The 25,477-nt window shown below is 39.5% G+C and overlaps 1 protein-coding gene across 2 annotated transcripts; it reads left to right on the top strand.

Annotated features, from left to right (window-relative positions):
• The first annotated feature begins 15,294 nt into the window (after positions 1-15,294).
• On the top strand, positions 15,295-22,983 carry LOC122639778 (aminomethyltransferase, mitochondrial). 2 transcript variants are annotated; one of them, XM_043832736.1, is made up of 5 exons: positions 15,295-15,305; positions 18,084-18,092; positions 18,552-19,123; positions 19,797-19,915; positions 22,307-22,983. In XM_043832736.1, exons 3-5 carry the CDS (start codon positions 18,566-18,568, stop codon positions 22,863-22,865), a joined length of 1,236 nt encoding a protein of 411 aa, XP_043688671.1. In that variant the 5' UTR covers positions 15,295-15,305; positions 18,084-18,092; positions 18,552-18,565; the 3' UTR covers positions 22,866-22,983. The 2 variants fall into 2 exon arrangements, with proteins under 2 accessions (XP_043688671.1, XP_043688672.1); XM_043832737.1 differs by lacking the exon at positions 15,295-15,305 and having other exon boundaries at positions 18,053-18,092.
• The last annotated feature ends 2,494 nt before the right edge of the window (positions 22,984-25,477 follow it).

Here is a 25,477-nt window from a genome sequence, read left to right as displayed (position 1 = left end):
TTCCATTTCTATGGAGTTTTCTGATAATTCCTTTGCTGACTGTACTCAAAACAGAATTATGTTGTAGGTTTTGAGTCTGTTTAGTAATCTACCACTTTTGTTCAGTTAGAGTTTCCCAAGGTGCACTGCCTTGTACATGTGAAGAACCACCAACATAAGGTTGGGAAAAAACTTCTCGAGTTAAAGTTGTAAATAAAATGTGGTTTGTTTCTTCACAGAATGATTGTATTTAGATGAATACTCCAGTTTATCAACCTTGTACCTATGATTTTCCCTGCACAAGGCAACCTCTGTCATGACCCAAACTGGATATAGGTAGGGGTTCAGCCATCGCGGGTGCTGATTCAACGATCGCTAAAATCAAACGGAATCATTCGAAATAAATCATCAATTTCAAGCCTCAAACATAAAATATTCAACAATAGCATTAAATCTCAAATAACTCCTACTTGTGGCAATCTAAGGTTTGCCCAAACTAAAATCTCAAAAATCCAATTTATTAGAGTTTACATCTCAAATTGTTCACTATTACACCCATCTAATAAAAGAAAATAAATAACAAATATTAAAAATAAATCTTCAAGTCACTCTCGAACTCCCCACCAAGAGCATACCTCCATCTCAATCCTCTGTGAATATTAGAAAAATAGGGGTGAGCTAAATAGCCCAGTAAAACAGAATATAGTAAGAGCATAACATAGAAATAACAAACAAACCATCACATACGATTAAACAAAACACTTTTTGTTTTCTCAAAAGTAACACTTTTCATCAATACACTTTTTGATGTAACTTGGCTGTCCAAAACCAAGTTCCATTCAGCCATAAGACTATAAATATGTTAGAGCTCCAGTTGAGCCCCCATGATTTTATGAAATAAAGAGTTTGCTTTTCTGCAACATTGCTGTCCTGAGATAGGCTGTAAGGTTGACATACCCAGGCTGAGATAGCCTTCCCCAACCCTATTCTATCGATCTCCATTCAAGTTCCATTTAAGCTCCAATTCTGTTCTAGCCGATCTCTTGAAGTTCACACTCAGCTGCTGGAATTTCTCTGCAAGGATTAGAACAATTCATACAACTAGTAAGTACATCATTCTCAATCCAAACCCTTCTTCTAATCCTCCAAACCAAACCTTAGCATCCCCTCCATCTCTGAACATCATCCCCATAACCTAAATTCTGCCCAGACCAAACCAACCATCAGAAACATCCCAAACTTCACTTTTACTTATAGTTACTCTTTATCACTCTAGCCAGCGCTGAGGGAAACAGGCTGCCACCTCCCATAACATGAGAGAAACACACCCCTCCTGCAATTAGTCTCTATTGTCATTCACTCTGACTATATATACACCACAGACAACTCACATGTATACAGTGGAGATATGTTTCCGTGGTTTATTTGGTTCATTTAAGTTAGATAGTTTATTTCATTCTCTTTAAGTGTTTTAAGTTGGGTCCACATTCTTTTTAAAGACTATTTAGACTAATTAGACTTAAAAAGGAATGGTGAGTTCTAATAGGGATCGGCTTGGGGATTTCCTAGCCAGATTCAAACTTTGCTTTTGTTATCTTTATAAAGAAAGACCAAGGGTTCTCTTTAGCCCATGATTTTGCTATTGAAATTGTTGCTTTGTTGCTCCTTGCATGGAGGGTCGGTCTCCCCTTATCTGAATCAAGGGGTGATTGGTGTGAAACCAGTCAACACCTTGCCACAAGAAGCTGGGGTGCTATTGCTCTTTCTCTTGTCTACTTCAAGGTACTGTTCTGCCATCTTATTTCCTACAATTGATTTCATATTTTGACCTGCGATTCTTCATTCCTATCCTTACTGGGATTGTTAGATTTTGGGTGCCTCATGTTGCTGATCTCACTTCTGATGTCAGAATTGTTCTGTCAACAGTGTTCCCTTCCAGATTCTGTTCTTGATTTTTTAATCTGTCAAGTTTCTGATACAGTCCTACCTCAAGTAGGATTGCATCCTGAAGACCTTGAAACCTGAATTCGAGTTAGCCTATTTTCTGGTTTGTTTGATCTGTAATTAACATTAAATACTGATGTTTTCTTGAGTTTTATAAATATGTACTCTATTCTTTGATCTGAGTTCTAATTTGACAGATTTGCCCCTATCGCAACTGGGAATCCCCCATAATTTCTGATCCAGCTATAGGATCAAACTGATATTTTCAGCAAGGTTTACACCCCTTAAAAGAGGGACCCAACCAGGTTTATAGACTGATCTGAGGTGCTGATTTTGTTATATATATTTTCTCCCTAATCTAAAATTTGTGCCTCTGTTTTCGATTATGTTTTAGTATTGGTTTAACCTTTTAATCAGTACTACATTAGGTTGGGTTATGTATGTGTTGGGCCTTTGATCCAATGTGTTTTCATTGCAATGGGCCACTTTCATGGGCCTATAATATCAGTAGAGGTTAGGCATACGAGATTAGTTAAGTAAATGTCTTTTTTTAATTGTTTTTAAGTGTTTCAGTTAGGCTGGATTAGGATTCTATAAGTCTAGTGCTGTTTTGAGTCAGTTTTGGTATTGATTTAATATTTAAATCAGGACTACATTATGTGATATCAGAGGGAATTAATTCACTGCTGGCCATGGCTCTGATACCGCTTGATGTGGTCTGATTTAGAAGTTAAAGCCAGTGCCAAAACAGGGTGTAATTGAGAGAACTTGTATAAGTTCAAATCAACACAACAGATCAGACTGTAAATCTGGTTGAGTGTCACTTTTAGAAACTATGCTGAAAATTCCGGTAAGATCCGATGGTCAGATCTTGCTCAAAACAGGACTGGACTTATGCAGTACTTATATAGAAGCGAGAACAGGGGCCCCCAAGGAGGTATGGACCCCCTTACAAACTTATATAGAAGACTCAATAGTAGATTCAAACACTAAAAAGGAATGGCCTAACCCAATTCTTAACTAATAAGGTAACCTAAATTGACTAGGAAACTAAAATAATGAAGGAAATTGACCCAAAACAGGACTGGACTTCTACAATCCTAATCTAGTCTAACTGAAACACTTAATAACAATTAAAATAAAGAAATAAAGACACTTAACTAATCCCGTATGCCTAGCCTCTACCCATATTATAGGCCCATTAAAGTGGTCCATTACAATGAAAACACATTGGATCAAAGGCCCAACACATACATAACCCAACCCAAAGCTTGTTTCCAATAAAATAAACCCACATCTGTTATTTATCTGCATTGCCTTCTCTGTGAATCTTTTGCTTCAGTTTCTGTACAAAGCACTTCAATATCCTTTCATACAGGTTAATGGATGGTGTAGTGCAGTGACTGCAGTCTATTGAAACATCATGTGTGCATGTTTTTATGTGCAAATTTGTGATCCTTGTAGGTTCTGATTACTAATCCCAATATTCCATTACATGTTTTTTCTTACTCTGTTATATTCGGTCTTATACATGTTCTTCACTGTAGTCTGTATGATGCTGACTCTTCCAATGAACTGGGGTAAGGGTGTTGGTGCTGTGGTTGTGCTTTACTGTTCCAAACGCATCTTTGATTAGGTTTTGTGTATTTGGGAAGAAAGCTAATTTTATTATTTTAAGGCAACTATGGAATTTTATCATATTCCACATGGTATATTGGAAATTGATCTTTGTTATCCTCCCCTCCCCCTCTATTTTTTTTCCTCCCAAAATCATAATTTGGGTGGGCAATTTGTCCATCTGATGCCGTGGTAATAGAGTTTGGAAACCAAAGCCCAAGAGATTGTAATAACAGGTTTAGGAATTAGGAGTTTATATAGTCTAGTTGAATTCTTGTTTCTGCTTTTATAGAAAGATATGTAACCCCCAATGGATAGCTTAGTTGGAATATATTATTTTATTTTGAGATTGTGTGGTATGAATAATTGTCTCCTCTCCCTCTTTCGATCTCTTTTCTCTCTCCTCTTTCTCCATTGTAGCTCAACTTACTTGCTTCTTATATCTTCCCTTTTACTCTCTCTCTCCCCCTTCCATACCCTGTTTTTTTCTTCTCTTTTGGCTGTCTCAGTTACTGAGACGAGGAGATTTCAACAGCCTGGTCTCTACTGTTGCAGGTCAGTACTCTTCCTATATTCTGATAATAAATTACCCAACTTTTGATCTGTTCTGCCATGTTCTTTAAATCCTTCGAGTACCCAGTGGTTATAATCCTTGGGCCTGTTTAGCAGTATGACATACGTATAATTATTTAGAACTTAGAGTCGGGAAACAGCCTCTCCGCGAAGCGAGGGTAAGGCTGCATATATATGACCCTCCCCAGACCCTGCAGTGGCAGGAGCCTTGTGCACTGGATATGTCCTTAGAGATAGATTCCACATAGACAGCATATTGTCATGGTATGATAAACAAAAAAATTGGGGATCAAGAGATGAAAGCTTGCATGAGCTCATGTTTTTATTTACATCTATGGTCTAAAATATCAGAAAGAAGCTAGAATTGAAGGCACATTGTTTTTTGGGGGGGGGGTGGCATGAGCAGAAAAAAATTCTAATCATATCATGGTGATTGCCTACAGGAGACAAAATAAATAAATAAAATAATTATTGCACACATGACACATTTATGGATTTGTCTAGAGTCTGGTTTTTAGTGTTCCGGCTAAGAGATTTTGTAACTTTGTTGGACAGTGACGTGCGTTTCTGTTTTCTTATTACATATCTAGGATGGAAGATGGGGCATAGAATAACAAACAGCCATTCCGTATCTTGATGTCTATAGTTTGTCTTCAGAATTTTGAATTCAGCCACCTTACTAGCTACTAGCTGTGGGGTGGAATTGTAGAATGGTTAAATTCTCAAAGTCTATACTTACAGTTCATAGAGTTGACAGTTTATAAATTTAGTATCAAGGGAGCTACGTAACCCATCGTTTGTTGGATCTTTACCAATGTGTTTGATAGATCCATGGATCAGTCAGTTTTTACAATTATCTAAGTCATTGCATTACTTGGTCTCTAATTTTCAGACCGGACTTCTCACCACACATGTAAAACACTTTTTTTTTTTTTTTTTGGGTAAATAAAAGACTATATATTAAAGCTTGACCAACGCAAGGAATGCAAATTACAGAGATAGGAAAGCCAGGGGTTGGAGGGTTGCCATTGAGTCCTACACGCGACGGCCAAGGCTCTCCGGGCCAAGGAGTTAGCCAAGCTGTTAATCTCTCTTGGGATGTGGGAAAAGGAAGAGCCCATCTCTAGGATGTCCTGCACAATGAAGTCAGAATTAATGGAGAGGTTTGGGGTGCGCCCATTGAGAAGGCCCACTAACTCCATATTATCAGACTCCACCATAACGAACTGCAGGCCAGCTTCAAGGCAGTGTTGTAGACCTGACCGAAGCGTTAAAGCTTCCCCTTGTAGAACTGAGGTATAGTGAGAAGGGTCGGAGACTGCGGCTAGGGGCTGACCCTCAGTGTTATGAATAATGTAGCCAAGACCCATCCTTTCTCCAGCAATGGCAGCGTCAGAGTTTAACTTAAAGAACATGGGGGCGGAGGGGCCCATGGGCCTTGCGGAGGGAGGCTTTGCGGGCCTGTCGAAGTGGTCTGCAGATGGGGGGGTTATGATGGGGCGCCTGAAGTTGGGCCTGGGCCTGGGCCTTGCAGAACTCATCAAAGCCAGATTCAGCGTGGGGAATAACTTCCATAGGGCTCCAGACAGTGCCCCTAAAAAGCAGCTCGTTTCAGGCTTTCCAGATACCCCAACAGAGGAAGGCACTGAAACCATTGATCTCCTTGCTCAAATTCTTGTCCAGGGAGGGAGAGGAGGACCAATGCTGTAAGGCTTTAGCAATCTGTGGGTCATCCGATGGAGGTATAAAGGAAAGGCGAGATCCAAACCAACATGCTCTTGCAAAAGGACAGTCTAAGAGAATGTGATCCGCCGTCTCAGGCTTGCCACATCTGGTGCAATTGGGATCAGTTGGGACCATTCTTCTTGCAAGGCTTTCCCCCCGTAGCAAGGCCATTTGAACAGGCACGCCAAAGAAAATTGTGGATCTTAGGCGTGGTGCTACAACTCCATAACTTCCTCTAGACAGTTCTCGGTATGGTGGGACGGTTACCTCAATGAGAAGTAGAGGGGAGGGAGGCCTTCTCTACCTCACCGACATTGCAGATGTGGTGGTAGGCAGACTTGACCAAGAAAATGCCGTTCTTCGCAGCCCCCCAAATTTGAGAGTCAGGCCTGGCAAACAGACTCAGCTTGATGTTCTTAATGGCAGCTACATCCTCTGGGTGGAATAAGGCATTTAACAGGTCCTCTTTCCATAATCGGTTCTCCTGATCTATGAGCTCCGAAACAAAGACATGGTCGTCATCTCCTTGCTATGAGTGCATTAGGCGGAGAGTGGGATTCGTGGGGATCCAATTATCATGCCAAATCCTGACGCTATCACCCGTACCAATTCTCCAGAGCAGACTGGAGAGGAGCACCTTACGACCTTCGATGATGCTCCTCCAGGCCCAAGAGGGGTTAGAACCAACCTTGGCTTGTAGGAAGGCTGAATGTGGGAAGTAGATGTTCTTCATATATTGAGCCCAGTGAGACCGAGGGGATTGCCATAACTTCCAGGCTAACTTCCCCAAAAGGGCTTTGTTCTGGATGGCTGGATCTCTGAAGCCCAGACCTCCACTCTCTTTTGATTTAGACAGTCTATCCCAGGAGATCCAACATATCTTTTTCTTCTCGTCCGTGTTACCCCAAAAGAACTGAGTACTCGCTGAACGAAGCTTGTCATGGTGAACTACCGGAAGCTTGAAGTGGCTAGCAGCATAGTTGTTCATGGTTAGGGCTACGGACTTCAACATGATCTCCTTCCTAGCTTGAGACATGAGCTTCTCCTTCCAGCCCTGTAATTTGTTTCTACTCTTCTCATTGATCTCCCTAAATAGATCAAGCTTGGAGGTACCAAACAGGGATGGGAGACCGAGATACTTCTTTGGAGTGGTGCCACATGTAAAACACTTTACTGGAGGATGTTACCCTATTCTCCATCCCACACCCCACACACCACTCAAAAAAAAGAGTAAAATCATATTGAAGGCAAAGCATTTGCCATGTGGTCATTCTTTGTGTTTATCAATCAACTGATAGGATCAGATCATTCTGCTCTTAACAGCAAAGGCAAAATTCAAAAGGAAAAACTTGATTGTCAAACTTGCGGGAATATAAAAGAAAGACCTCAAGGCAGATGCTTTGCCTTATACATATTTTTATTCTCTGTTTTTGGGGTGGGGTGGGGAATAAGGTATTATCCTCCTGTAAATTGTTTTATATGTCTCGGTTTGCCTCCTCCGGCGCTGACAGTCAGAGTTACTAAGTTGGTGTTTCCTCTGGTCTCCCAACCTTATCTCCCATTATCTCAACGATCTGCAATTCCAAATACAATAGATTCATGAATTAGATGCAGTCCTAGGATCGGAAGTACAGAGAGTCTATCCTCAGCTATTGAGAAAATGAGAAACTATGGATACAAACTAGTGCAGTAAAGTGTTTTACATGTGTGGGTTTGCCTCCTTCGAGAATAGGGTATCATCTTCTTGTACACTGTTTTACATGTATGAGTTTGCCTCCTTCGGCACGACAGTCAGAGCCACTAAGTCGGTGTTTCCTCTTTTAACAATCACCTTCAAGGGTCTCCCAACCTTATCTCCCATTATCTCAATGATTTGCAACTCCAAATATTTTTTGGATTGTTTCTATTATGAAATTTGTGCCATGGTTGGTTAAGCAGGGGAGGTACATGAAAATTTCCAAACCTCACGAGGTGAAAGTGTACATAAGTCATACCTTAGTGTTTTTTATCGCCCCCAGTGTGGTACACTATCCAGTGCACCACATTTGAGAATCCAACCATTAAACCAAGGATAATGATGTCTTTTTATCTTCTCAAGTGTTGGTTTAATGGTTGGATTCTCAAGTGTGGTGCACTGGGAGCGAAAAAAATCACATACCTCAGAGGAGTTACGTGAAATTTTGTAATCAATGAATTACAAGTACATTGTATAAGAATGATAACAAAAAAATGTTTCTGTTTGTATACAACAAAATAATCCAAAGGTATGACCACAAGCAAATAAACACAAATCTATTGGTCATCGGATATCTGTGCAATACGGGGATATTATCAACAAATGATAAGCGTAGCCCACACAAATTTAGGGTTTTGCAACCCTAGCTTTACTTACATTTTGACATTAGATCTTTGGATCAACAAAGAGAATGAGAGAGGAAGAGACAGAAAAACAGAAGATGAGGGCATGATGATCAATAAATTATTTCATGGGGACTAAAGAATTTTTCTCCTCTAAGGTTCCTTGCCCGGGCAGGTGTGCAGGTTCCTCTCATTGGAGGGCGTAAATGACGACCTCACCCCACCCGAGCAGTGTGTTTGGGCAGGGGGTGAGGCTATCATTTCTGCCCCTTCTATGAGTGGAACCTACACACCTGACTGAGCAGGGAACCTGAGAGGAGACCGATCCGGGACTAAACAATCCCTACCAATTTAATACCCTGTCTTATTACAAGAGATCCTACGAGCGCCAATGAGGGGCATTGCTGATACAATAGATAAGTACCTAAATGGGATCAAGGTGTTCCACCTCAAGGTTGTACCTACTCACGTTAAAAGAGGGTAAATGGGTAATAGGGAGTATCCACCTTAGATAAGGGTCTATGACTCATAAATGTCTCCCTTTTTAGGCACCTATGGTGGGTAAGTACGTAAATGGGGTCAATGTGTCTCCAAAATCTCAAAGAACCTGAAATAATTGAGTTTGCTGCAGTTGCATAAGGGTGGAACTCTAAATTTCTTGAATATTATGATTTAGCATCCCAATTAATTGAGAGCTCTTGGTGGAAGCCATCGCTTCAATATGCTGTTGTGTCTTGCAGTTGCATATGATTGGGGATTTTGGGTGCTCCATGCTTGGAGACCTAAAAACCCCTCCCCCTGTTCTTCCCCTACCTAAACGAGCCCAGATCTCTTTTGGGTGGAATTATGTTTCATCAAATAGATGGACACCACCAAGAAAAACAGCAACTCCAAAGACAAAATTTGAAAAAAAATTCATTAAATTAGTCAACATGAGAGTCTCGATGGACTCGAACCATCATCTCTTGGGAATAAACCCAGGTGCTCTTCCTTTTTGAGCTAAAGATTCACCTACTTCCATAAACCAGGTAAAAGTTTAATCCAATATATAAAAAAAATGATGATTTTAAATAGTAGTGTAATCTGTATAATCCATAGAACAGCAACCAATGGACCTGCTAAATAAAAGGATCAACAGCAACCAATGAACCTGCATGTCTTTGATAAGAATCAACAGGGAAGCAGGGAAGGGATGTCTTTGATAAGGGTTGTATTGTCTTTGATTGATGGGATTTCATTGTCAAGGATCTTATCAATCACAGCAATAATGTTGAACCATATTGAAGAAGGGAAGAAGCAACAAATATTTAAGTGGGGATCAGTTCTGGTTGAGCCAAAAATACAAGAAAAGAATTTCAGATTGTATGATTCAAATTACAGATTTCAACATATAATTTTTTTTTGTGATAAATTTGGACATATAAATTGAGCTATGGTGTTGCACAGTGAAGGCACTAGTTTTATTTCAGACTGGGTTCCCCCTTCCTGTGTGAACCAAATCGGATTTTTCATCATCATTTGGTTAGTTCATCAAATCAAAGCATTTACTTTAATGCTAGAAAAAGCCAAACAGAGAGAGTTTCATCCATTAAAGCTACAAATGTTAAATTAGACTGTGGGAATCAGACTTCAGAAGAAGACAGAATAAGTTGAGAAAAGTGTCAGATTTTTTCACTTCTAATAAGATGTATGCTTTTGAGTTCATGGCTGGAAATAACCCACCCCCTCCACCATTACCACCGCACCCTCACCCACCCTCTTCTAACTCCCCTACCACTCTTGCTGCACCTCCCCTCACAATATATAACTTTAATAAAGGTTTGTTTAAAGTCAACATGATAATAAAAGCCCCTCAAATGGTATTCATAATCTCTCTTGCACAAAGATAGAAAAAAAAATTCATAATTGATTCTCTTGTTATTTAAAGTTTAAACTCAATTGAGGTAGTCTTTTTTTGTCAAAGAGAGTAATTAGAAGAAGCTTCTAATCCAACAAATGTAGGGTATCTCTAAATTGATACAGATATCCGTAACATGGCAGATAAGATAGAACTGAAATTTTGTGGCAAGTGGAGATTCAACTTTTAATGGAATTGCCTAACAAATTTTAACCGAATTGCCCAAATTTTGTGTGACATTTGGTTAAGCAGCAACAACCATCAACATTATAAGAACGAACACCAACAACAAATTAAAAGGTTACAGGTTCCATCTTTTTTACTCTTTTTCATTCAGGCTTCGTTTGGTTGTAAGGGAAATTAAAGGGAAGGGAAGTGAAATTTTCATACTTAAAAAATGAACTTTTTTAATTATTACCTCATGTGACACCATGTGACAATATATCTAACTCCAAATCATTCCATATTTAGTTATTAAATTTCACTTTACTTTACATTTATTTCCCTTTAGTTTAAGATGTAAAATAAGTATTACATGTAAAATGTATCTTTACTAGGTATGAGAAGAAATTTAAATATTTATACAATCACATGGGCTAATGATTATAAATTTTTTTTTTTTATATTTGAAATATTTTCCTTTCCGTCTCTTTAATTCTCCTTGCAACCAAACGGAACCTCAGTTAATTGGAAGCAACAAATTAAAGGGTTCTAGTTTTTCTATTATCAACTATAAGAACTGGAAATATAGAATAAAGATTTGTCTAAAAAAACAGAACAGAATCCTCAAAGAAACCAAACAGAGAGAGACAGAGGAGTGAGAGAGTGGTCGAACCTGAGAGTGGGAGAAACAGGGGTGGAGATCTGACTTCCGCTGGGCCCTCCGGCAAGGCGAGGAGTGAATCAAGAGGCTCGAACCTGGAGACTACGGCCGAGGTCTTCCGGCAAGACGAGGTTGCTCCGGAAAACCGAGAAGGAGCGAGGGTAAGGGTTCGCGTGTGAGAGATATTACGCTAATTAATCCGAAATTATCTAATTGACACTAAGGCTGACTCATCACCCATATTCACTTCTCCATCATCCGTAATAACCTCTCTGTCAATATCTTGTACATCTGTTGCCTTATCCCACTTACCTAACTTAATTTTGTCAATATCTTGTGTAGCTTAATTGTAGTATGAGAATAATAAGGCTGTCAACCGGTACGGTTTTGATAATATGGTACGGTACAAAAAATAGGTACTTAATATCGTTATTGTACCGTATTGTTTAGGAGTCCTATTTCTAATATCATTACCGTACCGTTACAATACGGTTTCGATACGATATATAAGCGGGATGTAAAATGATATGAATACGCTACAAAATGGTATGAAATTCGATTTTAGGCTTTTAGCCTTTAGGTATTAGTATTTAGTGTATCATCGTATGGTGTATGTTCTTTTATTTTTCATTTTTACATGTTTACACCCCAAAATGGTACGGTTACGGTACACATTCGGTAAAATAGTACGATTTTGGTACATATCGACGGTATGACCGTAAAAACTGTTATCGTACCGTACTGTGGTCAATACCGTTTGACCATACCGTATTGTACCCCTTGATTTTAACACCGTTAGTCATGAGTTGACGGAATGGGTTTATTTGTTAATGTTTGTAAACCTCAGGGGGTACGTAGAATTTTCCAAAACTAGGGGGTAAAATCATACTTTTGTTAAACCTCAGGGGTAGTATATGTAAATTACCCAAATTATTTTAAATATTTTAAGGGTAAGCCCTGAAAGAGCAAGTACCTATGATCTCTTCAGTCTCATTTACATGCACCACCCCACGTACTTATGCTTTCTTACCGTGATCTTGAAGGCTTCTCTTATCACAAGCTACCTCCAGCACTATCGGGCACAGTGATCCTTAAGGCTTCTCTTCAAGCCTTGCTCGGAAGAAGACTGCTAAGTGACTCACTTTAAGTTTAGTTTTTCAAGTTTTTCTTGAATTGTCATTTATCTATCAACATGGAGGGCACAGAAGAGATTCAGAGTGGCTCCAAGGGGGGGCTCTCAGATGCCTAAGTCAGATTCTGTGCGCCAGTTAGTATGAGGTGTGAGTACAGAGTGCCTTTTTTTTTTCTGTCAACATGGAGGGCATAGAATAGACCCACAACTTACTCAAGGGGGACTCTCTAATACCTAAGTCACATTCTGTGCGATAATGAGTATGAGGTGAGAGTACAAAGTGAGCAGAAAGAACTTGAATCCCCCCCCCCAAACTATATATAGGAGAGGCAGTTGTTGAGGCTACTGTCAACTTCTGACGGCAGTTAGAGTCCTTCCCATGTCTAGGAATCTCACAAATTCCTTGATATGTGGTGGAGTGGGACTAGGGGTTCAGTGGGAACAAGTGGGGTTCAACTGTTCAAGTCTTAAACAGCCTTTGACAGTGATGAGTGTCACTTCGTGGGAAGTTTTGAGTCCTATCTTTGTTTGGTTTCCTGCCACATGTCATGTGCTTATTGAGGATTTATTTTTAGGTATATCAGATGCCCCCACTCCCTTGGGTCTGATGCAGGTCCGAGGGAGTAGATTTTTTTCTTTCTTTTTTTGGTATGAGACAATACTTTGGTTTCTTCACCTCGACCAACTCATCTAGGCCTGTTTACTTGAGCTCATTTACCTCGGCCAGGTGCCTAGAGGTTTGGCCATGGTGACACCTCAGCCCATTCACGTCAGCCTGGTGCCTTGTGGTTTGACTGTGGTGACACTTCGGCCTGATGCCTTGAGGTTTGGTCGGGGTGACACTTAGGTTTATTTTCCCTTAGTATTGCAGGGACTAGCTATGGTGGCACTCCAGCTCATTCACCTCGGCTAAGTGCCATAGGGTTGGCCATGGTGACAATTAAGCTTATTTTCCCTAATTTAGAATTGTAGAGACTGGTTGTGGTGCCACCTCGGTTCATAAAGGAATGAAGTAAGGAGATCACAGCTCACATGAATATTGAAAAACCTACATAAAGCTTCTGTTCTATTGCATAACTAAGTTGGAAGTCATGAATTTTCTCACCCCATAATGCTAAGTGATGTGAAACTATAACCATTCACATCTTTTTTTTTAAACCCCTTTGGGACAATTTCTTTTTCTTTTTCTTTTTGGTAGAAGTCCCCTGGGACAATTAACGTCACCATTAATGGTGTTTGATACATTGCGGTGATCCAAATTGATTTTGGTGCAGTTGCTTTTTCCCCCACTACAAAATGTACTTCATACCAACTTATCAAAAACACTGAAAAGAGGCACTAGAAGAGGTAAAAGATGAGCAAATTCACATACCATATGACATGTTAATTAGGGCTCATATCCAATAAACATATTAGCCACACCATCATCTACTCACCCTAATTTTCAGACTTGACTTCTCAATGTGGCAACATACTCCCCCTTCCCCCCCCCCTCCCAATTTTTATCACCTTCCCCTGCTCGGTACGGTTTCCTAGTGCCTCTAATAAAAGGAGGGTGAACCCCACCCGGGCAGTGTGTTCGGTCAGAGGGTGGAATGGTCATTTTAGCCCCCTATGAAAGGAACCGCACAACCATACCAGTCAACGAACCTCAGAGGATAAAGGTCCCCCCCACCCCAAACACAAAAAAAGGACGACCAACCATAAATTGTATGTGGCGCGAGAGGGTTTTGGATAAAAATCCTCTACTTGGATCCTCTACTGCCGAGCTGCCCGGCAGGACCGTGCTGCCCAGACACGGCGTTGCGTGTAATGTTCGCCTTACCCCTGCCCAAATGCCTTGCCTGAGTGGGGGTAAGGTGATCTTTGCACACAGTGCCGTGTCTGGGCAGCACGGTCCTACCGGGCAGCTCGGTAGTAGAGGATCTAGATCTATGCACAAACTGGTTGTGCAACCTCCAGTGAATGCCATGTGGACTGCAGAGATTGTGCGATTGTTAAACGTTTGCTGTACTTCAAGCAATACTACCCATTTAGGATTCGATTGGAATATTTGAAATCGGATTGCTTAATGGGAAAAGGCCAAAGTCCAATTGATGGACTCATCTGCTAAGACGTATCATCATCGTTGTCGTCATCTTCAACGTTCCACCGCCCTGCCAACCCAAGAAAACAACGGCTCTACTGCATTACTGGAAACAAGAAAATCAGTGAGCCAGAACAGTAGGAGGTCAATACCATACCGAAAGCCCAACGAGAACGACGAGTATGGCACACCTCCTTCCTCCTCCTCCTCCGACCTTGGTTTGCTTCTGCTCTCAGCTGCACAGTCCCTCCATGCCATGGGCGATGAACCCATCAAAGCCAACAATTTGCTCTAAAAGCCATTGAATTCTTCCAACATCACAGGGCTACCCCGTACCTCTAGGGGAATGGATGCAAATTCGGTGATCGTAGATCGACTGACTAAGACAGTCCACTTTATACCTATGAAGGTGACATACCCAATGGACAAATTGGCTAAACTTTATGTGGACAACATAGTCTGGCTGCAAGCAATGTGTTCTGGTCAGCATTGTCTCCGACAAAGATCCCCGTTTTTACTTCTAAGTTTTGGGATGGCTTCCAGAAGGCCATGGGTTCACTTGTGCATTTTAGCACGGGAGTTCAAAGCTTCCTCTGATTGCAGGTGATGTTTCTCATAGTAGGGGTAGTCTTTAAATTTTTAACCCAAGGATTAGGTACACCTATAGATGGGAATCTTATGGAATCAAATCAAATAGAGAAGGTGAGTGAAAGAAGGGAAAACATAACAGAGCTCTTAGCAGCTAGCAAACCAATAATTTCATTCCATTCCATCATCTCTCGATGAGTGTTTACATATGTATGGAAAAAGAAATAAAGAAAGAGGTTTCCTAATCAAACTCTAAAAGTGATTCTAAAATTAACTTCCTTACATTATTTAACATTTTAACTCCAACAAGATTAAAAAAAAAAATCAAATTACAAAAAGTTTCCTAAGGCTTTGTTTGGTTGCAAGGGAAATGGGAAAGGGAAGGAAAGTGAAGGGAATTTTTTCCCCTTTTAAGTCGTTTGGTTGCAAAGGAAGTAAAGTGAAATTAATTTTGCTAAGTTGTTTGGTTGTCTATAAAATTAATGTAAAATCAATGTAAAATTTTTTAAAATTTGTAATCCAAACCACTTTACTAACTTGCACTTATTAAGGCTCTTTCTTAATAATATAAGGAAAAAAGAATGTTAATCGGTGCTGCAGTGCGGCATGTACCTGTGCCTAGGCACAACCACGTGCGAAATGACCAGGGCACCCTTGAAAAGGTGTAAAGGACCAAGGGAGGTGCGCCGGTCATTTCAAACTTTTGTTATATATAACAGAATTTTGATGAATTTGAAATAAAGTTTGAAAACACATCATAGCTACCCCGTTAAGACTCACATACACTTACACACAAATGTACATAGGTAATTAGAGAGCCTCTGAATTCTAACAATTTGGATGGTCGGGAGAGGGTATCACACACATCAATGAGGGGATATCATCGGACATTCATAAATAGGTGGGCAAACATTTATAGTCATTAATGACCATTAGAGCAAAACCAAGCTGTAATTTCGGGCTTAATGATTCAAAATGTAAACATTCAACAATCCTCTTCTGCATTTCTCCAACCTAATAAAACGATTTCCAATGACAAATTGGATAAAGGAAATTCTATCTACAATCGGTTGGATTTTTCCTCAATCAACTAAAGAGTACATTTTACTCACAAAAAAATAAAAATCCAGAAATGGCCACAAACAAGATCAGCATCAATTATATATCGAAGCCATTGCATTACTTGGTCTCTATGCAGTTGACAGAAAGATTAGGGTTGAACTTATTTAAAGTTGTGTATAAATTGCTCTCTTCTCTATCAACTGGAAGGTTTATCTTTGACCCTTGAATCTCCAACATGGCAAGCTGACAGACGTTAACTAAGTGGAAAAATCCTTGACTCTGTTTATGATCTATTGAATGTGCTGCTGAAGAGAAACAATGCCTTAATGAAATTTGTCCAGGCCCTTGTCTACGACAAGAACTAATCTTTAAGTTACTATAATCCTACGATTGTCCAGTTATAGAGGATGTGATTGTCCACTTGGAGGAAGATTTAGGTCTCGATATCATTTTTTTTTTTAATTTTTTGGGAATTGGAGAGACTTAATTAGGGGGAGGGGGATAGGGGATGGGGATAGGCCCCAAGATGGTTTGGACTCATGACCTCTTATTTGTGGAGTTGGTCTTTTGCCAACTGAGCTGACCCCTTGGGGTGTCTCGATATCATTTCCACTGTATAAGCCGATGATACGTATCAGTGAATCAGCTAAAATGCGAAGATTTTAGATTTAAAAAAAGAGGTTTTGATATAAAACTGACTCAATACAAACTGATACGATTGTTTGTTCTGTTTGAATATAACCCATGAATTTACGCATTCAAGAGTCAAGACTACATGGTTGCTATTGATACGATATTTATACGAATAAAAAGAATGGTTAGTGATGTCGTTATCAGTTGGTTATATGTATTGGTATTGCCCATACTTGATTTTGATACGATATTTATACGAATGGCCAAAAAGTAGTTTATGTTTTTAATTTATATTCAATATTGAACCGATATCAGCTGATTCATATCGGTATTGGCGAATACTGATACAGGCATACATAGCGATACCGGCATCGATATTGATACCTAAAACAAGGGTTAGTGATGTCCTCTCAGTGGGTAGGTATCCCAACTCCAACCAGGAAATGAAATTGCACACCCCTTCAAATATCAATGGTAATCCATAGGATTAAAATTTTCTACACCATGAGGGCAAGGCGGTACTTTCCTACCTATGGTCCTTTCGCTGTATGAGATTTTTTAATTTAATTATTGGCAAAAAAACCCCTACTTGGTCGTGTGGCCTGCATGTTTCATGTGCCTAGAACCCCTACCCCCATGGAAAGTACCGCCTTGACCTCATGGTAAGGTGGAAGTCCCACCCAAGTTGATGTCTCTCCCATTGGCCAGTGCGCGTGTACAAGCTCTAGACGCCTAGGCAGTGTTCTTGCGCCTTTAATTATTTAATGAAATACGCAAATGGATGCCCCACTTGATGCCCCCATGCATGTGCATGAGCTACGCTCTGAGAGAGAGAACACTTCCCTTCTTACTTCCCTAAGAAGGGGAAAAAAAGTCTCTATGGGAGTGTACATCCTGGGCTGATACACATTGGGGCAAAATGACACCCCGGCCCCATGAAATGTGCAAATGACACTCCACTTAGTGCCCCATGTACTCTCCCATTGGCCTGCGCATGACAAAAGCAATGCTCCTGACAAAGAACACTTTCCCTAAAAAAAAAACTGAGAGAGATAGAGGTCCAAGATGGCAACTACTCGGATCCAGCTCCTCTCTAGGAAGCCTGGTGCCCAAGGGCATCCAACAGCTAGGCTGTGCCGCACACATCTCGGCACGCGCATGTCGACCGTTAGGATGTGTGTGGCATAGCCCAACCGTTGGATGCCCCACTGGGCACTCCCTGGGCGTTGGGCTCCGTGGAGAGGAGCTGTCTTGTGATCAGTTTGGATCCTCTACTGTCGAGCTGCTTGATAGGATCGTGTTGCCCAAACACAACGAGGTGTGCAATGATCGCCTTACTCCTACCCGAGCGTCTTGTCAAAATGGGGGTAAAATGATCATTGCATGCCTCAATGTATCTGGGCAGCTCGGAAATAGAGGATCTGGATCCGTCCTGTGATCCAGTCCTGTCGCGATTTGGCGGAGAAAACCCCCCCGCCACCCACTAAAAATGTCTAAATCCCACCAATAACATCCTTATTTAATATTATTTAACCTTCAAAAGTTAAGACTTAAGAATTACCAAACCTCGAAGACATAGGTATTTTCCTTTCCTTTCCTTTCCTTTTTTTCTTCACTCTATCACCAACCTCTGCTCTCTCACTTGCTTTGGTTCGCGGACGAGGAGAAAAACTCAGTAAGGTTTTTTTTTCTCCTTTTTTGATTAGTTTTCCTTCTCTTAAGCCTGCATTTCATTATCATTATCTCTTTCGACATTCGTGTTAGAGATCTCCTGATTTATTTATTGCGTTCGTGTTCTCTTTATCTCGTCTCTGCCTTTCGTTCACATCGATATGATTGTTCTGCCTTCCTTTCGAGATTTGGTAATATTTATCTGTAGTTATTGTTTGATTTATTTGTAAATTCTTGATGATTTCCTCTTTCTCTCTCTCTGAGGTTCTGGGAGATTTATCTTGTTACTGTATCTGGTTTTTCTGCAGAGATTCCTCTGTATGTACAGAGACAGATTCTAATGCCACTACCCATTTCTCGATTGGCCTTTGATGCTTTGGTGTATTCTAGAAATCTGGCTGCAGATTACTAACTTATAATTCTCGGACATTTCTCTAATCTGTTTCATCCTATGACGTCTCAGGTCGTATCTGCAATATGAGAGGAGGTCTATGGCAGCTTGGACAATCAATTACACGCCGTCTTGGTCAGGCAGATAAAAATTCTGTAGCACGCCGATGTTTTGCTTCCGAAGCTGAGCTCAAGAAAACTGTTCTGCACGATTTCCATGTCGCCAATGGTGGGAAGATGGTGCCCTTTGCTGGGTGGAGCATGCCAATCCAGTACAAGGACTCAATTATGGACTCCACTCTGAATTGCAGGGAGAATGGTAGCCTCTTTGATGTGTCCCACATGTGTGGGCTCAGTCTTAAGGGAAAGGACTGTGTTCCATTCCTCGAGAAGCTTGTCATTGCTGATGTTGCTGCGCTTGCCCCTGGGACTGGAACCCTTACTGTATTCACAAATGAGAAGGGAGGGGCAATTGATGATTCGGTGATCACTAAGGTGAAGGATGGTCACATCTACCTGGTTGTGAATGCGGGTTGTAGGGATAAGGATCTTGCACACATTGAGGAGCACATGAAGGCATTCAAAGCCAAGGGCGGGGATGTATCATGGCATATCCATGATGAGAGATCTCTTCTGGCTCTCCAGGTCAATTATCATTTTCTTTCTGCATCTGTTTTACAAACATGGATGTTTTTTCATGGCTAATATGTTGCTACTTTCTTTATTTAATTAGAGCTTGTTTTGGTTTCAATTACTTGATTGTGTGAATATTTCTTTAATTTGAATGGTTTTGTATTGTTTCAATACGAGCCAGTGTTAGATATCTGGGAGTTTCAGTGTGTTTGGGTTGAGATTCCAGGATTTTATTTTTTCCCATTTTTGGTTACCAATAAAGATTTGATAATCTCCTTGCTGGTCTTGCATGGATTCTTCAACCATAAACGGACTGCTCAAAGCCTTGAACCTTTGAAGATGATTCTCATGAAACAATGGTTGCTCTTCCTTTTTATGTTCTTTGGCTTGCTGCTTCATTTTTGCATTTCCTTTTTTGTTACCTTTCTCTTCCCCAGTGAGTGAAACTTATACAAAGGGAAACAAAGATAAAGAAAAAAATATTAGCTTATAGAGTTGTCTGTGTACAGTTGAGATCTACTTACATCTTGATTTACAAGTTGTTGATCAGTGCAAAAGAAATAGCCAACAATTCTACCAGTGACTGACAGTTTTACATTGGTGAATCTTAGCACTTTACTCTGGTTGGTTGATAGCCTTCTGAAGATTTTTCAATCAAGCGTTTTCACGTATGGATCTGGTGTAGGGTCCTCTTGCTGCACCAATTCTTCAGCATTTGACAAAAGATGATTTGAGCAAGTTCTACTTCGGGGAATTTCGAATGTTGGATATAAATGGGGTCCACTGCTTTCTCACTAGGACTGGGTATGTTGCTTTCTGGATCCTTATTGCTAATTTGTTAATAATAGTTAATGATGCATGGTGAGGAGCCCAAGGTGACCATCTGAGGTTTTATGCTGAGTTCCTCACCCCCCCATCTTGGGACCAGTGCTCTTCAAGCAGTAGCTCCTATGTTCATCCTCTTCCCCCCCCCCCCCCCCCCCCCCCCAAGAGTTTTGATATTTTCTGCTTGATTTCTGTTTATTGATTAAATGATTTAATTCTTGGTCATTGAGTTAATGCAGTCTTCCTTTGGTCACACTGTTTGATTTTTTTTTTTTTAAGGAAAGAACCAACAAATTCCTAATTCCCAGAAAATGTATATTCACTTCCGTCAAGCTACTGACGGAAGTGATATAGGAGGCTTGGATGTCAGAGGTTAAGAACAAGCTACTCTTGGCCGATTTCTTGGGTTGAAAACCCACACTTAAAGCATACACAAACAAAAAGCCTAAAACCAAAACTTTTCTTTACTGATAAAAAAAAGGGTATTTGAGAATTATGAAAAAGGAATAGATGCTATAGTGCCCAGAATATTATTTTCTCTCATCAGAAGAAAATTGCTTTACCAATATTAGCTTGAATGGTTACCTAAAAACAATTATTATATGTATGTGTGATTATATCAGTCCTGCAATGAAGGAAAACAATAAAAGAAGCAAGGATATTCAAAAAAACAGATGTTTTTGATGATAGGAGTATGTCTAGGAATGCCGTGGGGCAATTTGATGGCAATAGGTTAGGGTTTAAAATAAGAAGGATTAGTTAGAAGTTGATGATTAGTAGCAGGTCCACAGATCCAGCACTTGTATTACGGTTTGAAATAATAAAACTAGGGTTTCAAAAAAAGGGACATTAGGTTTTTGATAGGATGATGAATAAATGGAAATAGAGGGTGGGCCTTGGTGCAACGGTAAGGTTGCTCCACTGTGACCAAGTGGTCATGGGTTCAAGTCTGGAAACAGCCTCTCTGCGAAAGCAGGGGTAAGGCTGTGTACATTATGACTCTCCCTAGACCCTGCAATGGCAGGAGCCTCATGCACCTGGGTACGCCCTTTTTTTTTTGGATGAATGAATTGAAATATTACCTTGTAAATTTCTGGCAATCAACTATTTATTTCTAGTCTCAGCAGGGCAGGATCCATATAAACCAATTATCCAATTATTTCCTGGATTTACAGGGTTATCTTTCTAGTGTACGACTAAATTCTTCGTTGGCAAGGAGTCAAATGCTAGAAAATTCGTTTCTAATAGATATTGCTTTTATTACTAAGCTGATGAGAGAATGCAAGGATCTGAAGAATAGAAACTAAAGAGTGAATGAATACCATGAACAGAAACTGTGAAAGAGGTGCTAGACCTTTACTCAAAACTCTCTAGTTCTTTTTGAATCCACAAATTACTGATAAGATGTCACAGCTCACAACCCAAGATAGCATGCAGTAAAAATAGTCCATAAACAAAAACATAACTCTATTGCTCTCGAACTTCTCAGGTAGAGTAGCAAGAATCCTTCATTTTGGAGCTTTACCACACTCTTATTTTGACTTTAGTTTTGAATTCAAAGCTCAGATAGGAAATATAATCTTAGGACTAAGTTACCCACTTACGCATAAACTAACTTGACCAGAAAATAAATCTGGTCAACAACAAAACAAACTGCAACCAACCCAATATGAACCAAACTTGGAACATAGGAGAAAATTACTTAAGTAAACCAAAATTGATTAGACTTTAACCCAACTAACCATCCTAAAGCCATTCGAGCATGTCCCTTGTTAAGGGATGATGGGTTGGACCAGTTGATGTACCCAAGTGGTTCCTCGAGCCAGTCAACCCTTGTTGGTCATGCCTTGCATCATGGTCCTTGGAGCAAACTGAGTCGTCTTGGGTTGTATTTTGCCCTAGGAATTATGATGCTCAATCTATTTTTTTGGGAATCAGCCCTTGGGGTTAACATGGGATTTCACGTTTAATTTGTGATATTATTGCCATAAAGATGTAAATTTAAATGTTTTTAACCATGAATTTGGCTGTTTAGTGATTTTCAGGTTTCCCCCCTTCTATTCTTCAAATATCTCAGTTGCATATGCAATGTATTAAACACCGCAATGTTTTTATTAAATCAAGGATTTTATAGCTTCACCTCTGAAAGTTCTGGTAATTCTTTAAGAATTTTTATATCATCTGAATGGACTTTGTAATTTGTGTTGTCTGGACAAAATTACCCACCTGTTTGTTGCTCAACAATACTGGATTCATTTATCATGCTTTATAAATTTTACTTCCTATTTTATTTTTCCTCTTCACAAGCATGATTTTGGAGAAAATACAATCATCATAAGCTCAATTTTTTATATTTCTGCATGGTTTCAGGTATACAGGTGAGGATGGCTTTGAAATATCTGTACCTTCAGAGCATGCTGTAGATCTTACAAAGGCAATCTTGGATAAATCTGAAGGGAAAATAAGGTTGACAGGGTTAGGTGCTCGTGACAGTCTGCGGCTTGAAGCTGGTCTATGTTTATATGGGAACGACATGGAACAGCATATATCACCTGTTGAAGCAGGACTTTCTTGGGCCATAGGGAAGAAAAGAAAAACAGAAGGTGGTTTCTTAGGTGCTGAGGTGATCCTCAAACAGATAGCAGAGGGTCCAACAATCAGACGTGTTGGTTTTTTCTCATCAGGCCCTCCTCCAAGGAGCCATAGTGAGATTATTGATGATAAAGGTGAAGCCATTGGGGAGGTTACTAGTGGAGGATTCAGTCCATGCCTCAAGAAGAACATTGCAATGGGGTATGTGAAATCTGGATCACATAAGGCTGGGAGTAAAGTTAAGATTGTAGTGCGAGGTAAATCTTATGATGGAGCCGTCACTAAAATGCCATTTGTGCCTACAAAATATTACAAGCCACCTAGCCCATCAAAATGATGAATTTTTGCTCTTGGTTTCTTCTCTTCATTGACATGTTGTTTTGATGGAATGCAATGCTGTAATTAACACTACATCTTTTTCACTTCCAAGAATTCGAATTCAATTAACTACTTTTTATATCCAAGTAGTTTGAAAGAGAGAATAGTATCTTCTTCAGGTTATGATGCATTAAAGTGTATGATGATCGGAGCAGCAACTTGCTTTGTAGTTTTTACTGAACTGCAGATAGTTGAGCCTACATAGCCTGTGAAAATCACATGGATGCTGAACCATCTGGAAAGCTCGAAACCGTGCGGATGCATTAGAAATGGGGCAATCATAGGGTACTGGTTGGGGGGGGGGTGTGGAAGGGGGAAGGGTTTCAAGTAATTTGATCCTCTACTTTTTCTTTTTTTTGGTTAACAACACAATATTATCAAGACTGAGTTTTTCTTCAGCCATTCGCTGCGGGCCGAAGGATGGGCCGAGTGGATATCGGGGGTTACTTTAGGAATTATACTAAAACCCTATAAGGGTGTGTAAACCCTAGGATGGGTTCTACACCGTGTGGTGAAGGGAAACTTTCTCCATACTATTACGATAGATAAATAGTGTTTTGATACATATAGAGATGTATCCAACCATTATGGGATGGTTGGTATTACCCAATACTTTACCACCTCGTTTAGCTTATGATACCATTCTATAATCATTGTAGTTATCTTTATTAATCTATTTCACAAGCCCTTGAAGTGGATTAATTGTAAAGGGATTGACACAGCCATCATCTTCCATGTGGTGAAAACAAGGTGTGCCATTAAGAGATTTTTAAAGTTTAATTAGCATGCAAATTTCTGTCAATCCCTAAACTTAATCTTATTTACTCAAACCTCCTAAAGGATTACTTCTTCTCCTCTGGTTAAAATGCCCTGATTACTTCTCCATGGCACATTTTCGTTATATTTTCATGTTAGTTAAACTAAATTAATACATAGATTGAAAAGATTAAAGTAATACACAAAATGAAAATGTGTTATAATATTTATCGATCCGCATCACACATATCAAATATTATACCTTGTTGGATTGAATGTGGCCATGTGGACATTATAATTAAATATAGACATTAAAGGGACAAAATAACATTAACAATTATGTAAACCATAGTTTGATCATCTCAATACTTACTTAGGAGGTAAAACTAAAATGTAATGAAACAATAGCAAAAATATAAGCCATTAAGGGGTACTTTTAGTATTTTATAAAAGCTTGGGGAGAAGGAGATGAAAATTTGCTTTTTTGAGGGAATGAGAAAAGAAGTATTCTAAGTGAATTTAGGCAATTACAAGTAAAATTTAGGGGATTCACAGAAATTTTCACTTAGCATATTCACAAAGGTTTAAAATTTAGGTGCATCTTGCAGTCACTAAGTAGGTGAACTAAGATGTTGCTTACCAAAAAAAAAAAAAAAAAAGATGTGTATATCCGTCATTTTGCGTTTCCAAAAGTTGATTAATCTTTTGGGATTGACCGGTGGTTTGTGTGATTACCAAAAAATAAAAGTAGGGTGAATTAAGAAGTTTTTGTAACCTTACTCTTTACCCATTGTTTTATTCCCAAAAATTGTTTTGGCGTTTCATGCACAGTCGTGTCTACAACTGTCAGATGGGGATGATGGACTATGTATTGTACATTATCATGCTCATCCAACAATTGAAAGCACAATTGTGCACCATGCACTGTTGTGTACGAAAATTCTTCCCAATTGTTTGTCATTGATAAAAAGTGATTTTCAAAGTAAGTCGAAAGTAACTTTCATTATCTCATTTTCAAAAGTTATCATTGTCAATGTGAAATAACAAGATTATCCTTGGATTAAATAACCTTTGAAAATAAGACAAGAGGTGAAAAAGTAAAATTACAATCCTATCATAACCAACCATGATTACAACAAGATTTTGTAACCTTGTTTTTTGCCCCTTTTCTTATTCCCAAAAATTGTTTTGACAAAAGGTTTCATGCACAGCCGTGCCTACAACTATTAGATGGGGATGAGGGGCTGTGTATTGTACATTATCATGCCAATCCAACAATTAAAAGCACAACTATGCACCATGCATCGTTGTGTACGAAAATTCTCCCCAATTGTTTGTCAATGATAAAAAAATGATTTTCAAAACAAGTTGAAAGTGACTTTCATTATCTCATTTTCAAAAGTTGTCATTGTCAATGTGAAATGACAAGATTATCCTTGGATTACATAACCTTTGAAAATAAGACAAGAGGTGAAAAAGTAAGTTTACAATCTTGTCATAACCAACCTTGATTACAACAAGATTTTCCCATTAAATTAATTTTATTAAAATTAAATTTTAAATTATTTTCATTTTCCTTTGTTTCTTTTATTGGCAAAGCACCAAAATGGTTTTCATTTTCCTCTAATATTTGCTTGACAATTTTTTTTTTTGGGTGCAGTTGTCAAGGGCTCATTGGCCATCAATGCCCCACAAGGAGGTAAGAGAAGACCCACAAGGGATCAATATGGTATCCACATAGGCTCCACTTCTTGGAAAGCAAGTAAATGTGTGGACTTGGTGTTGCTAAGGAGACTTGAACTACCGATCAAACGC

Source organism: Telopea speciosissima, chromosome 9 (assembly GCF_018873765.1).
Source record: "Telopea speciosissima isolate NSW1024214 ecotype Mountain lineage chromosome 9, Tspe_v1, whole genome shotgun sequence".
Lineage (NCBI taxonomy): Eukaryota > Viridiplantae > Streptophyta > Magnoliopsida > Proteales > Proteaceae > Telopea > Telopea speciosissima.
The sequence above is the reverse complement of the archived record's forward strand: the minus strand, read 5'-3'. Positions and strand labels throughout refer to the sequence as shown.

Bases quoted from the DNA above. Each gene is read 5' to 3' on its own strand.
- LOC122639778 (XM_043832736.1), top strand. From the start codon at position 18,566: ATGAGAGGAGGTCTATGGCAGCTTGGACAATCAATTACACGCCGTCTT. The intron at 19,124-19,796 runs GTCAATTATCAT...GATCTGGTGTAG, and splicing joins GATCTCTTCTGGCTCTCCAG to GGTCCTCTTGCTGCACCAAT. The intron at 19,916-22,306 runs GTATGTTGCTTT...GCATGGTTTCAG, and splicing joins TGCTTTCTCACTAGGACTGG to GTATACAGGTGAGGATGGCT.